Source organism: Pygocentrus nattereri, chromosome 12 (assembly GCF_015220715.1).
Source record: "Pygocentrus nattereri isolate fPygNat1 chromosome 12, fPygNat1.pri, whole genome shotgun sequence".
In the NCBI taxonomy this organism is placed as follows: Eukaryota; Metazoa; Chordata; class Actinopteri; order Characiformes; family Serrasalmidae; genus Pygocentrus; species Pygocentrus nattereri.
The window spans coordinates 27,812,920-27,825,719 of record NC_051222.1 but is presented as its reverse complement, the minus strand read 5'-3'; the positions used below and the strand labels follow the sequence as shown (position 1 = coordinate 27,825,719).

Here is a 12,800-nt window from a genome sequence, read left to right as displayed (position 1 = left end):
GATGATGGTAAAATAGTGGTAAAATTGAAAGAAGCTTTCTTTGGGAAATATTTTTTAGTCAGCATAATTGGACTGTCATAACTAACTGTTCTCACCTGACTTTCATTCATTAGACATTAAAATAGCCGCTGTGGGTGCAGATGGGACTATGAGGTGCGTTTTCTTACGCTCTTTGATGGGGTTATTGTGGCATAATGGTCCTGGTTCTGTTTGCTGAAGCGGTTGCTTGGAAATTAATCCTCATGTTGTGCAGTAAGAATAACCAAGAGTGATTGATTTATAAACAGTTGTAGCAGTTGTTTTAATTATAGCTGGCATCAGGGCATGCTCTTTCTCTCTCTCTCCCTCGCTCTCTCTCTCTCCCTCTCTCCCTCTCTCTCTCTCTCTCTCTCTCTCTCTCTCTCTCTCTGTACACAAAAGTGTTGAGTATAGCACAAAGATATCAATTCTGCCTAAGGCCCTCGGGTTACTGCTGTGTCCAAGAAGATGTTATTTTTACATTAACTCAGGCTTGACATACAGCAGAATAAAAACCAGTACAGTGAGATCAACCCACCTATGGGCCCATGTCTTAGATTTGTTGTATAGGTTTATGTACCGTAAACAGCCATAAGTAAATTTGAAATGCTAGTAACTAATCTCTCTTTATCCCTTAGCTAAACAAGCTGTTTTTGCTACTGTGTCTTTGAGATTGATGTATATAAATGAACTTTGTTCTGATAGGTTGCTCTGTATTGTGTCTTATTTAAAAAGCAGACCATGAAACGTTTTACATAAATGGAAAGAAAGAAAGAAAGAAAGAAAGAAAGAAAGAAAGAAAGAAAGAAAAATATAGAAAGAAAGAAACAAAGTGAGAAAAGAAAGAAAAAGATAGAAAGAAACAAACAAAAGTGAGAAAAGAAAGGAAGAAAAAAGAAGAAAGAGACTGAAAGAAAAAAAGAAAAAGAGAAAGAAAGAAAGAAAAAGACAGAAAGAAACGAACAAAAGTGAGAAAAGAAAAAAAAAGATAGAAAGAAACAAAAGTGAGAAAAGAAAAGGGAGAAAGAAGAAAGAAAGAAGATGAAGTTGTAAAGGTTATCTGTCTTTTCTTTGGTTCTTTTTTCCATTCTTCTGTCTACTGTTCCTCTTTTCTTTCTTCCTTTCACCTTTTTTTTCCATCATTCCCTCTTTCCTTCCTTCTTTCTTTCTTTCTTCTTTCTGTCCTTTTTTCTTTATCTTTCTTCCTTGCTTGCTTACTTTCTTTCCCTTCCTTTCTTCTTTTCTTCTCTTTCTTTCTTTCTTGTTCTTGTATTATGTTTGAGTTCTTGAATGTGTGAATATTTGTCTGGTAAACTTGGTTTCCCTGGTTTCCTTTAAGAAAAGCAGATCTAGTTCCTGTAGAGTGGCTATTTTGGGTTCAGGACCACGGACAGGTCACACATAACTGTTCATGTAGCGGCTGCAGAGAATCGTTGTGCCCTGTCTGATGCTGGACCGCCACGCGCAGGGCCTCAGTCCCTGATGAGCTCCAGCATATGAAGAGAAAATAGCTGCAATTTCTCCTCACTTGATTACTGTCTGCCTCTATACTTAACAGTATTTGAGCTGATGACACATAGGCAGTGGAAGTGCCCCCTATATACAGTCTATTACTGTCACAGAGTGGTGCACAGCTATGCTATTAATAGATTCAAGCATAAAAGAAGACTAATAGAGGGAAATCAGCAGTTCTTCTGACCTGTGTCTGATCTGTGTAGACAAATTTAATGGAGTTATCTTTCATTATTATATAACAGGTGAAATCAAGGGTATTAATAGGGGATTAGTCTTTTATTTGCTACAGTAACAGCCTTTATTCTTTTGTGAAGGCTTTACACTAGATGTTGGGACATTGCTGTGAGGATTTCATTGCATTCAGACACAAGAGCATCAGTGAGGTCAGGGACTGGTGTTGGATTTTTTAGTTCAGGATCACATCATCTCATCCCAAAGGTTTTGGATGGAGCTCCATCACTCCAGAGAACACAGTTCCACTGCTCCACAGCACAGTGCTGGGGGCTTTATACCCATCTAGCCCATGCTTGGCATTGGGCTCTTAGGCTCATGTGCTGCTGCTTCAGAGCATCCCATTCTATTGGCAGTGCTTTTCTATGGAGATCATAGGAGATACACAAAAGTAGCTGAATTCACTGTTTTGAAGATGGTGTCTGGACACTGTTGGGCAGCTAATGTAAGTTTGAGGATGTTGCCAGCATCTCTTTGAAGGAGAACTCAGTGTCAGTGACTCTTTGGGAGAACAGTGTTTGTTCAGAGGACACAGCTGCAACTGATTGGTTTTAAGATTGTAAGGATCTTCTTTCATAGTTAGAAGGGCCTGGGTTTGATTCCTCAGTCGGGCAGCCAGGGTCTTTGTCAAAGGTGTTTCCTGCTCTCTGCCCAATGACCGCTGGGACACCCACCCAAAACCCAGGAGGATACGCGGCTTATGTTGTGTGTGTCTAGATTTGATATTGTACTAGATGCTGAAAAATAACTTGGACTTAATGGCTGCTTTGACTTGAAATCAATTAAAGACATTTTTCATCATAAGATACTGATGATCAGTCAGAATAACTTTGCTTTATTTTGCAGTGACTCAATCAGGTGAACCCAAACCATGCCAGCCAAATGCCCACACAGCATCATATACATATGCGACATTACAAACAATGCAGAGGAGAGCTAGAGCAGGAGAGCGACAGAGCGAGACAGACTGTATGTATTAGTCATTCGTCCTTGGCAGTCGGTATCAAAACAAATCAATTTGATTATGTAAAGCGGCCCTATTCAGTGTCTGCTCATACTGTGTGAGTGCATGTGCTTGTATTTGTTTTCTGTAGGCCACATTTTAAAGGTTAAGAGGTTCCTCCAATATCAAAGGTCGTGTCACTTCACCAACCTCCAAAGTGTCACCCACCAGGGCACAGGTGGGCGTAAAGGAAGTCTGGGCCATAGAGTAATTAGCCGGGCCTGATGAACGACACTCGAGTGGAGCTGCTTCAGTGCCCTGGACTTGCCTTTGTCTTTTTCTTACCTTCTTTTTTCATCTGAAAAAGGTGTTTGCAGCCTGAGGCGCTACACTGAAATAGTCGTGTAATAGAGCTGACAAGAGGCAGGAGAACAAAGACACTGGTAAAGGTTCTCTCTCAGTCTGTTGGCAAAAAGACGTGCTCCGTCTGGACATGCTGAGTACAATTCCGAAACATTCACCGTTCAGACGGCTGTTCTGTCAGCGCTAGCTTCCAAATTCGACTCTGGGTTTTATGGATAATTCTGAATTATGGGGCTTTTTAACCACTTAAATTGTGGGTCCTATTATACAGTTATTAATCTTAGGACTCACCATATACAGTCAGTTATTCAGTAGCTGCTACGAGTTATTCAGTAAATACTATGAATTATGCAGTAGCTTCCATGAATTTGTCAGTAGGTACTATAAATTATTCAGTAACTACTCTAAAGTATTTGGCAGCTACTATGAATTATCCAGTGAAAAGTATGGATTCTATTATTTTTATTTATTCTTATTCAAAAAGTACTACAAATTATGCATTAACTACTACACATTATGCAACTACTATAAACTGTTCAGTAAGTATTCAGTAAATATAGTGTGATTGAATTACATATAGCATATAGATTATATTTGTATTGCACTATTTATTGTGATTGTGACATGCCACCTTATATTAAAACTGCATTTATATAACAATACAGTATATTACTACATTAGTAGTACATTTGTAGATGACTAAACACAATAGTAGATGCTATCGTGAAACCTTAATTTTGTCCATTTTTAGAGATATGAATTAGTTAGACACTGCTATGAATTATTATGTAACTATTCAGTAAGTAAAGTGCAATTATATAGATTATATTAGATTATACAAAATTATATTGTATTGCACAACTTATTGTGATTGTTCTATGTCACCTTGTATTAAAATCGTATTTATGTAATAACAGTGCATTTCTACATTAGTAGTACATTATCAGTAGATTAGTAGATAGCTATAAACCGTAGTAGCTGCTATCTTGAAACTTTAAACTTGTTAATTTTTTGAGATAAAAGTATGGAATACAGTGTCAGAAGCCACATAAGCATATCTGTTTGAGATTACTAGACAAAGTGCGCAACAGTGTTGGCATGCAGCCTGCACGATGCTAAACTGGGGGCTAAAAGGCTTTCATGACCATTTGACTACATTAGCCTTGAAGCTCTGGTGCAAAATTAAAGAAGCAAACATCAGACACCAAACATATCTTGGCTGATCGACTACATTTTCAGGAAGGGAAAAATTGTTTACATTTGGCTTTTGGTCAAACTGTCACTTAGAGATGGCTTTATCCATTAGCGAGTGAATTCACTCTACCACTCAACAGAGCTATTTGCGCTAAGCCATAATGTCTAGGTCAAGGCCACAGCGCAGAGTGGGCGACCCCAGCACGCCCACCACTTTCACAAGGGGTGGACGAGCCCTCAGTGACCCCTGCTGCTGTACCCCCACTCCGACTCCTCGTTCACATACAGCAGATACAGCCACAGAATACACAGCTGTGGAAGGCCACTCCACTACAACTTAACAGGCAATCCAAATGTGCACTGATCATGCACGGCCCCCAACTGGAAGAACTAATGTATTCAAGTGTTTTTTGCAAGACTGAAAGACAGCTCATTATAAGATACCTGAAACTGTCCAATCACGGATGATGATGTACTATAAAGTAAGCATGCCATTATGGCTTTGATATGTAGTATTTGTTGCATGTGCACTGAAAATAGACTCATTAAATGACTCATTAAATTCATTAACATGATTTCCGTATCATTTCCATGTGAATTAAACACACTCTAAATAGTGTTCCCAGGTTAAAGCAAACAACATAACAAAACTAGGGAGCCAGCAGCTGGAAAACTGTGGGTTCAAATCCCAGAAGTGACTGAGGTATTCCTGGTTATGTCCATGGGCAAGGCTCGGAACTCCACACTGCCCCAGGCAGCTGGAGATGCTGTATTGCTCCCAGACTGGCATAGATGGTCAAACCACCAGAAAGCGCCAACCACCAGATCATGCCAGCTAACAGACACCTGCACTGACTAGCATCATGTTGAATAATGGGAGGAGAAGGGGGGCCATCCTGCCCACCCAGAGAGAGCCAGGCCAACAGAGAAAAACTCAGATGTAATATGTAGCTCATTGGAGGTTTTTGATGGTAAATAAAACAGTTCTATCACCACCACAGTTCCTATCACCACCACTGTAAAGAAATAAGCATCAGTTTTTTTGTTCTTTTTTCCTCTACAATGAACCACTTCGCATCATCAAACCGTTCTGAATGACTTTGTTTACAGAACAACCTTTGGATTATGCACATGTTTTTGAACAACTGGAATTCTTTAAGTAAGCTGAACACATCTTCCATTAACTGTGCGCTGGTAGCTGTAAAATGGTTAAAATGTACTACACTGAAGGCAGCGGTTGGTCAGGAGCGCTGCACCTTCAGCCTGCATCTCATGACATGTTATATTTCTTAGTTTGGCCTATTGTGCTCATGCACTCCTAGGTGACCTTTTACCAGTGTTTAATCTCATTAAGTGACTGAGGCTTATTGTATTAGCCTAAAGGTTAAGTGGTTGGGTTTGGGTTGCATTAATCTGTCAAATGCTTATATAAATTCAGGAGCTTTATGAATATCCCATTGTAACTGCTGATTAAGGTCAAAGGTCACACTCTCAGTGGAATCCTTTCAGGTTAGACCTGCTGATCTCAGTGGTAAGCTACAAAGGCTTTCACATGACCCAGAGGAAACAGACAGAGAGGCCTACTTTTAGCCGACTTTCAGACAAAGTCCTAAGGCCTTTCCCATAAGAGACCAACAGTATGAGATACTTTACTGTCCTTACAGTCCTGAGCTTTAGCATAATTGCAAAGGCAGTTGGTCAGTTGGGTGTTGAGGGTCAGGCATTATTATGAAACATGCAGCATAGTAACAGCTTGTAGAGGTGGATTGTAATACTGAACTAAATGATGAAAGGGAAGCTGGAATATATTATAACTAGAAAAGGCATCTCTAGTTTTACTGGACCAACACCAGCTGCATGCCATTTGTCACGCATGTGTCTTTGATAGGCGGTAGCACGCAGGATACACAGGAAATATTTATGTGTGGATTTCTATTTTTAGAATTTTGTACGGTTACTTTTATTCACCAGTGTAACAAATCGTGATCAGCTTAAATAACCGTAGTTAGGGGATTATGCAACTGCAACAGGCCTGTTTTATAGAAGGCCTCAAGTGGCTTATTGGTTTATTTGAATGTATCAAGATTACCACCGAGCAGCAGCACAACACTGTACCCACCATATTTTGATGACTGTGTTTTAAGATTATATCAAAACTTTTTAGTTAACAGTTTACTATAGTCGCTGAGGCTCTGAGTGGTCTGGGACAATGTGTTGACCTTGTCTATAAATGGGACCCTCTGATTGAAATATTTCTCTGCAGCAGGTTCAGATTTCTGTTGACAGGTTGATTACAAACAACGACACACAAGCAATCAGGCATCCCAACAATAAATATTATTTTTATTTGTATTTATTCACACATTTTAACACATTGTCTGTTTATGCTTCACCGGACGTTCTGTCTATAAATCACTCAGAGCAGGGTGCAGGAATAAGATGGATATAACAACAGCAACAATAATAATAACAACAAGTACAACCCTTAATAAGTGTTACAAGAGAAAATCAGGTTATCTTATTTAAACAGTATAATTATAGAGGGCTTTTATTATAACAGCAGTAGAAGTCAAGGCTGTTTCTTAGCCTAATATTGGTGCATAAAGGCCTTTACTGAAAGACAGAACTGTGTATGTATGTATGTTTCGCTGCTGTCGGAATGAAACCTCTTATCTTCAAAATGGTAACTTTACAGAAAAAAGAAAATGCATACTTTACTTTTAATGTGAGGCAATGGAACCAGACTCCCTATATATATATATATATTGAGTGAATTCTGTGCATCAGCCTAAAATAAAGCATGATCACTCACAGATGTCCCACTTCTGGCTGTCATGCAGGGGTCAGTAATTCAAATCTATAACCTCATATAACCTCATTGGCGAGCAGCGGTTTCTTCCACACCGTAATTCATATTAATGTGATGGAAAATGAAGTTTGCGGTGCTCAGAGGTTGAAACATTTGGATGGAGTTCTCTTTCTGATCCAGAAAGCAATTTGTGGTCCAGAGTTTGTTAAGAGAATTCTGCGTGATGTTAATCATGTCAGGAATTCGAGGCACAGGGAAAAAATTCATTCATTTAAAGTCACTTAAAGGACAACTGGACTCAAAGGCAGAGGCCCAAATACAGTCATTATCTGACTTTGTGTCCTGAAGGAAACTTTGGTTTGTTTTGATCTCTTTCCTCACTAATTGATTTGTGTTCTTTATCTACAGACATAAATGTGGCCATTATTCAAACGTACCTGAGGCTAATTATATTTCTCTCTGGCTGCTTTGTTATATTAATTGGTCACTCGTCTTATTTACAGTATTTATAGAACAGAAATGCTGTCCTTATTTAAGTGCAGGCCATAAGCTTACTGAAAGCCTTTCTTTTATATGTTTTGCACAGATTTGTGCTGGTGTTTGGCTGCTTGGTGCTCTCCGTCTTCTCCACCATTCCAGACCACACGGAAATGGCATCCCGCGCCCTCTTCATACTGGTAAGCCTGGATGACAAACTAAATTGCCTCTATCATTATTCAAATACCACCAAAATGATTCATTTGAATCAGAATATACAGGATATTAGTTCAAATAAAAAAAACAGATTTTAAAGAGGAAATTCACTCCTGCATAATTCAGTCATTGAGATGTGAACAGAGTCTTCAGACTGATTTGATGTTAGTTGTAGAGAAAGTTACTGACTCACATTTCTTTAGAGTGATAGGAACCAGAGGTCATGTCTGCAACACACATATTGCCATTTCATTTCAAAAACCACCAGTGAACCTACATCTCATGCATCACCCAGTGCATTCATAGCCATTTCGTGTAATAACTTTCTGTGGGAGAGCTTTTAGAGGCAGTAAACTCTTCAGATGTCTGGTTCCTATCACCACCACTGTGATCAGTTCTGACAGTAAATTACTTTCGAATTTTGCAGAATTTCACATCGTACTATTCTGAACGACTTTGTTTACACATTAAACATTTAGTTATGCAGAAATTGTGAAAAATCAGTGGAATTCTCCTTTAATTCACTAAATCCTTTACTCTAAAAAATGGTTTATTAGTTAGACCTAAAAAATAACTTAATGTAGTTTCAAACAATTAAACTGAATGAATCAGGGCAAAGCAAAATTTTAGTTTAGATGAACGAAAGTAATATGTTACATCAGCTTGAACTTCAAATCAGCCTTAACGTGAAAAAAATGATGCATTAAACTCTTGTTCAAATACACGGACGGCTCCATTGTTACTGGCACATTTGGAAAAAGATGGATAAAATTAGCGACTCACACTAAACAATATGACAAAAACATCTAAGTTAATAATTATGAATTAGTAAATGTAAACATAGTCAAAGAAAACAAAAAACATTCTCATTTTTTAACAAATCACATTTAAATTTTTTGCAGCCTCCCTTTTCCAGCATAACAGCATTGAGTCCTCACCTATAATGCTTCACAAGATTCCAGAGCAGGCAATTTGAGACCATTCCTCCATACAGACCCTCCAGGGTGCTAGGCAGTGGCATGGAATGGTTTTGCCAACAGGAAGGGCGGTGCTGCCATTTATCACTTTGATATCTTATATGTCCAAGTCTCATATCACACTGATATCATTTCACATTAACCCTGCTGATATTTTGACTGTGGTTATCTATAATATAGCTGATTAAATGACTGCATGGCTTAAAGTTGGGCCAGAATTCCAGCATGAGGCCGTTTTAGATAACAAAATAGATCATTATAAAGCAGATAGCTCCGGTCCTAAAATCTGTGGCTGAGCCATGTTCGAAGACTTTGTAAAATGCTTAATATAAGCACAACTTTGACCTCTTCACAGCAGCTTAACTGTCTATTAATGTGCCACGTCACAAACATTATTGTGCTGTTAGTGGCAGAATCTATAAATGCTGCTCACATGGAACACTGAGTGTAATGATATCGTGATATAGGTGGAACCCGTTTTTGTGTTGTTTTGTTTTGTTAGTTTTTTCTTAACTAGAATTAGGCCGTATATCACAGGGTTGAATTAAAGTATTACTTACTAATGCTACCAAGTTCTGCAAAGTAACAGATTTACACAATGTTCCCGTCACTCGGAAGTAGTTAAGACATGTTTCATATCTGAGATTTGCTTCTTTAGTTTTGCATTGAACCTATGAGGCTAATATGTAGCCAACAAGTAATGGAAATTAACACAAATTAGCATCATGATAAGTGTACAAATCATCAGACACTTGCTTTAAACCATGTCACGTTGGTCAGTGATCTCTAATAGACTGTGTGGTTCTTGATTCTGTTACTATAAAAATGGACAGAAGTAGCAGAGCAGTACAGCATAGCTAAAAACAGCAGGAGCAGCTATTTTAGCAGCTGAGTTTCATCTAGTTTTACACAGTGTGTCAAACCACAGATCTATTTGACATTAACTCAACACAGTTTACAGCAAGTGTGTGATGATTTAAAAGTACATGATGCTAACACTCCAGCTTAGACTAGCATTGCTAATCACCAGCAAAACCCGCATGTTGTGTGTTGAATGCTGCTTTTCTGTGGCATATTGGTAAACCAGCAGTAGACCCACCTAAACCAGCATCGACCAGTGTAGACTGGTCAATGCTGGGAATGTTCGGGAATCAGACACAGCCTCCGTTTTTAAGTCTAGGCTAAAAACGTGTATAGTCGAGCCTTTGGTGATTAGTCCTCCCTGTCAGATCTAGACCTGACAGAGTCTCTGCTGCTCTGTTATTCTGTAATCTGTGGTCAGTCACTCTTTACAGAACTGACTGCGTTTCTCTTTCTTTGCCGAGCTGATCAGCTGCCCATCCTGTGCGTCTGATGCTGTTGCCTCTTCTGCCTTGATTGGTGCCGCTGTTCACCAGCCTTCTGGACCGGCTTGACCACCACTGAGCTTCTTGCTTTACAGCGCTGTGCAGTCCTCACCCTCAGATCTTCTCTTTTCCCACTTTATACTATAATACGTGATACTAATAATGTTTGCTCTCCGGTGTCGACCGTAGGAGGATGGGTTCCCCTTCTGAGTCTTGGTTCCTCTCAAGGTTTCTTCCTCTTTAGGGAGTTTTTCCTTGCCACCGTTGCCGCTGGCTTGCTCATGGGGGCTCAGACCTGGATTTTCTTTTCTTTTCTTTTCTTTTCTTTCTGTAATACTGATTGTTCTGTAAAGCTGCTTTGTGACAACATCTGTTGTAAAAAGCGCTATATAAATAAATTTGACCTTGCCTTGCCTTGCCTAGACCAGCATGGAGTGCCTGCTGGTTTGTGCATGGTTAAACTTCCTTTACTTGTTAGCTACATTAGCCTCATAGCTCCAGTGCAAAACTAAAGAAACAAACTTCAGGAGCCAGACATGTCTGGGCTGATTGACCACGTTTAAGTGGAAATTGTGTAAATTAGATTTTTTTGTTGTTGTTGTTGATCTCTTTGCTTTAAAGCCTTGTCCATTCAAATCCCAGCTGATCAAACCAAGTCTGAGTGGGCTTTGTTTTTTAACGAGAAGTGAAACACGTGGTCAGCCATTATAGGATACAGTAACGTCATCTCAGCAATTATTTGATTAAAGAGATGATGAAAGCTGGTAGCTGGTGCTGCTAAAAGCAAAGATCAAAGGGTCCTTCTCTTTGAGGGCTATTCAGTTACTCGGGCTGTCTATTCCTGGCAGTATGCTGTATAATGTTCTGACCTTGGTCATCATACTCACACGCGTGACTTGATTACTGACGCAGTTGATGCACATCATGACTACCTTGGCTCTGGAAATTTAGTCATGAACTTGACTTTTTTGTGACAGTGCTATTGTTGATTTTGTTGTTAGCACAGCTTAATTGATTCTTGATGAAGGCTGTGTTATTGTCCGCTCACAAACTGAAAATGAAACCATACACAGCATTAATCTTTGGAAGTATAGCTATTACTTTCTTTATGCTCTGTGATGATAGATGTTATTACTAGGGGTAGAGGAAAATCCCTGCAGCAAAAAATCACAACATTTTGGGCTTATTAATACATGCAGACCCAAATATAAATGTGTTATTATTTAAATATCAATAGTCTTAATATACAGTGCAGTGCAAAAGTCAGAGACCACCATTCATTTATTTAATCAAAATGGCCAATATATTAAAGTACAAAATTCATTTTTAGAAGGTTAGATATTAGAAAATCTGCATGCATAATGAAGAGGAAAGTCAAAAGAAAATATCTGAAAAAGCTGGAGTCCAAAAAATGGTCCACAGGAGTTAATGTCCATCGTTCCACTGTGAGAAGACATCTGAGCACTATGAGTCTGAAATGATATATAGCTGTTAAGAAGCTCTTACTCAAAAATGAAAAAAGGCAAAAAAGATCATTTGTAAAGCAAACAAAGAACCTGCTACTGTTTCCAGAACAATGGACTGACCACCCCAGAGTCCAGACCTCAACATCACTGCATGAATTGAATTATGAGAAACAAACTTCTAAGACTGAACTTTCAAAGTGTGAAAAAATGTCCCTGAGCATGTTTGAAAAGACACCAAATCATGGAAAACTGAATTTTCTTTGAAATGAAATTTGATTTAGCATATAAACTAAATAAAGTTGTATAACATACTGTTTCCTCCTCAGTCCATAATGTCAACATTTAGCAAGCAAGTTGCAAAAAGAGAATTTTCAATTCATTATTTTTGCAATAGCATGAACCCCAACACATATACATACAGTACTGTGCGAAAGTCTTAGGCACCCAAGACACATTTTAAAAATCTGTTTATGTGTGTAGTTTGGGTTTATTTGCTGAGAAAACTGTTAATATTTGAATAAACAAAATTTATAGAATATTAATTAATAATATTATATATACATATATATACATATATATTCTGGATGTGAGTGTGTTTGTTTACCCATTTTCAAGCCTCTCCTCGAGGAAGTCCAGTATTATATGTAGTTAAAAAGCAGCTCCTGGTTTGACCAATCAGTGCTCAGTAAATTGAGCTCATGATGTAACTGATGATATTAGCAAGTCTCTGTGGCGGCTGTGAAGGTGTCAAGGAAAAACATGGACCCAAGAAATTCTTGTTACTTTTTATTGTTTTTACATTTATTTGAATTATGAATACAACTTCAACTTGCCTCAATGCCCAGAAATAAAAAAAAATCTACAAACAAGACGCACAACAAACAACACCATACATCATATCCAAAAAATTCAACACAGTGTCTCCTACAAACACTAATGCAGTAAGAATTACCATTTTACAATCTGCCCTTTCAACAGAGTTTGTATGCTTGTTTCACTGAGCTACAAATGACAAATAAATAATATAAAATTCTAACATTCCTTTTTATCACTTGGTGTATTTGCAGCCCCATAAGGTTAACATATCATTTAGAACTGTATCAATAAAAACAAAGCTGCAGGGTCAGGATTATGAGGCAGTGAATCCTGTTGTCAAGTGCATTTTTAATCTCCAAGTGTCTGTAGCTTTAATAATCATGGCCAACTGTTGGCCCTAAAATCAGATTACTGTGCAGTTATGTCCAA

At 38.4% G+C, this 12,800-nt stretch overlaps 1 protein-coding gene across 1 annotated transcript in view; it reads left to right on the top strand.

Moving 5' to 3' along the window:
- Positions 1–12,800, top strand: part of kcnq5b (potassium voltage-gated channel, KQT-like subfamily, member 5b) — a 167,773-nt gene that overhangs the window by 114,419 nt on the left and 40,554 nt on the right. Inside the window, exon 2 of the mRNA XM_017721803.2 lies at positions 7,660–7,750. Coding sequence (XP_017577292.1) covers positions 7,660–7,750 — 91 coding nt within the window. The remainder of the gene's footprint in view (positions 1–7,659; positions 7,751–12,800) is intronic.